The 2,188-nt window shown below is 39.0% G+C and overlaps 1 protein-coding gene across 1 annotated transcript in view; it reads right to left on the reverse strand.

Annotated features, from left to right (window-relative positions):
* LOC107753402 (protein Jade-3) overlaps positions 1 to 2,188 on the reverse strand; it is a 26,049-nt gene that overhangs the window by 5,301 nt on the left and 18,560 nt on the right. Inside the window, exon 10 of the mRNA XM_016569532.1 lies at positions 560 to 1,018. Within this exon, the coding sequence (XP_016425018.1) occupies positions 560 to 1,018 (459 nt within the window). The remainder of the gene's footprint in view (positions 1 to 559; positions 1,019 to 2,188) is intronic.

Genomic DNA, 2,188 nt, shown 5'->3' on the forward strand with positions numbered 1-2,188 from the left:
AACACAGTTACAAATAAAGTCAGTAACAGTAGCATTCAGGTGCAGAAATATAATAATTAAGTGTAAAATAACACAATAGTGCTCACTGCACAATTTAAATACAGATTAATCTCTGTTAAAGCTGTGGTGTTATTTGATTAGCAGACAGAAACAGGTATTTATTGGGTGCTGTCTCTTTAAGACCAAATGCACGGACCTAATACTGACAACACATCTGGTTTTCTTCTCAGCTGTTTATGTTCACTTAAGACATAACCAACTGTGTTTACTACAATACTTGCCAAAACGGGTATTGTAACATAACTTTGTGTGTACGTGAAAGAGGAATCAATTCGCTGTTCACGCGGTGTCTCCCTCTCTGCGTGTGCGCGCTTAGGGTGTGTGCGGCAGCGGCTGAGCGCACAGAAAACAGCGCGCGAGTTAAAATTGCTTTGTGCAAATGATAAACTTTAACTCTGTGATGGTTAACTTAACAGTTAATTAACCGTGCAGCCTGATCCATACGGATCACAGATCATCTACGATCCGTTGCACCCCTAATGATGACGGGAGTACCCACCCTCTCCAGGTCCTGCCGCAGGTGCATGAACATGCGCATTCGTGTGTGGATGCTGTCCTCCTGTGGTTGCAATAGCAGGTTCTCTTCATCATCTTTAGGTGGCAGCAGGGCCTTGTTAAAGTTGCTTTTCCTCTTCATCTTCCAGTACTGAAAAATAAAATCCAGCAGGCTGATTGGCAGTCCACGGTCTTGGGCCACTTCCTCAGGATGAACGAGTGTGTAGAACTCCTCCTCCAGCTCCTGAAGCTTCTGCGCCCTCAAGCCCAGTTTCTCAGTCTCAGTTGGAGGTTTATGACAGGCCGGACTCAAGCCCGCTTCTCCAGCTTTGGGTTTGCTATGCTTCAGGCAGTAGGATTTGAACTTGACCTCGTCACCTTCATCCAGGATGGTCTTCATCTCCAGGTTGTGTTCAAAAGCACAAGTGACGTGGAAAGGGATGGTGCAGTTCTTAACCGAACACTGGAAGATTAGAGACAGTGTTAAAAAACATCAGTCTGGAAGACAAAACTGGAGACAATATTTACTGATCTTCATTACTTTTTATTTCATTTTACATAAAAGAACAGCTTAGGGCTTGAATATCTCTGCTCCCAAACTATTACTGTACCTTCTAATCTCACTGCAAAACAGTGATGTCCTTCATCAGTATTTTTGTCTTGTTTTCCAGTACAAATGTCTAAAGATGAATAAATCAAGACACATTTACTTGAGAAGCAAAATGACAAGTCTTGTTTTCTGTGAAACTGACCAAAATGGAGTTTATAATTAAAAAGTAAAAATATCTGCTAGTAGAACAAGTTTTCATACTCCATTGACAGATATATTTGTTCTTGTTTTAAACAAACTCACTTAATTTTGTTCAATTTCTCGGAAAACAAGATCTTAATTTTGCATCTCAAGTATATGATTCTTGATTAAAGGACGTTTTAATATTTGTATTAGTAAACAAGACAAAAATACTGAGAAAGATATTATTTTTTACAGTGCATGCAACATTTAATGCCATGACTTTAAGCATTTAAGACTTTCTGCTCCAATTTAAGACATTTATTTGTGGAAGGGTAAATTAAGACTTTTTAAGACCTGCGGAAAACCAGAAAAATTATAATGAAAATTGTACACTATATATTGCGTACCAAAAAGGTTTCAAATATTAATGTTACAATATAAACAGCTTACAGATTTTAAGAATTAAATTGTTCAAAATACACTACATATTTTTTCAGGAGTTATTCAAAAATATCACTACTTGCTTGATCATTTAAATGAAATACAATTAAAGGGGTCCTATTATGCTCTTTTACAAAGTCTTGATTTAGTTTTGGGGGTGTACTAGGAACAGGCTCTTATACTAGGTTGTTCGAAAAACACATTATTTTTCACATATTTTACATTATTACAACACCTCTCTCCTCAGTCTGGCATGAATGGCTCGAATAGTTCCTGTATCAAATGAAGGCCCGCCTTCTGAAATACGAAATGTGCTGTGATTGGTTAGCTGGGCCAGTGTGTGCTGTGATTGGTTAGCTGGGCCAGTGTGTGCTGTGATTGGTTAGCTGGGCCAGTGTGTGCTGTGATTGGTTAGCTGGGCCAGTGTGTGCTGTGATTGGTTAGCTGGGCCAGTGTGTG

The sequence above is a fragment of the Sinocyclocheilus rhinocerous genome, unplaced genomic scaffold, assembly GCF_001515625.1.
Source record: "Sinocyclocheilus rhinocerous isolate Xijiao unplaced genomic scaffold, SAMN03320098_v1.1 scaffold4913, whole genome shotgun sequence".
Lineage (NCBI taxonomy): Eukaryota > Metazoa > Chordata > Actinopteri > Cypriniformes > Cyprinidae > Sinocyclocheilus > Sinocyclocheilus rhinocerous.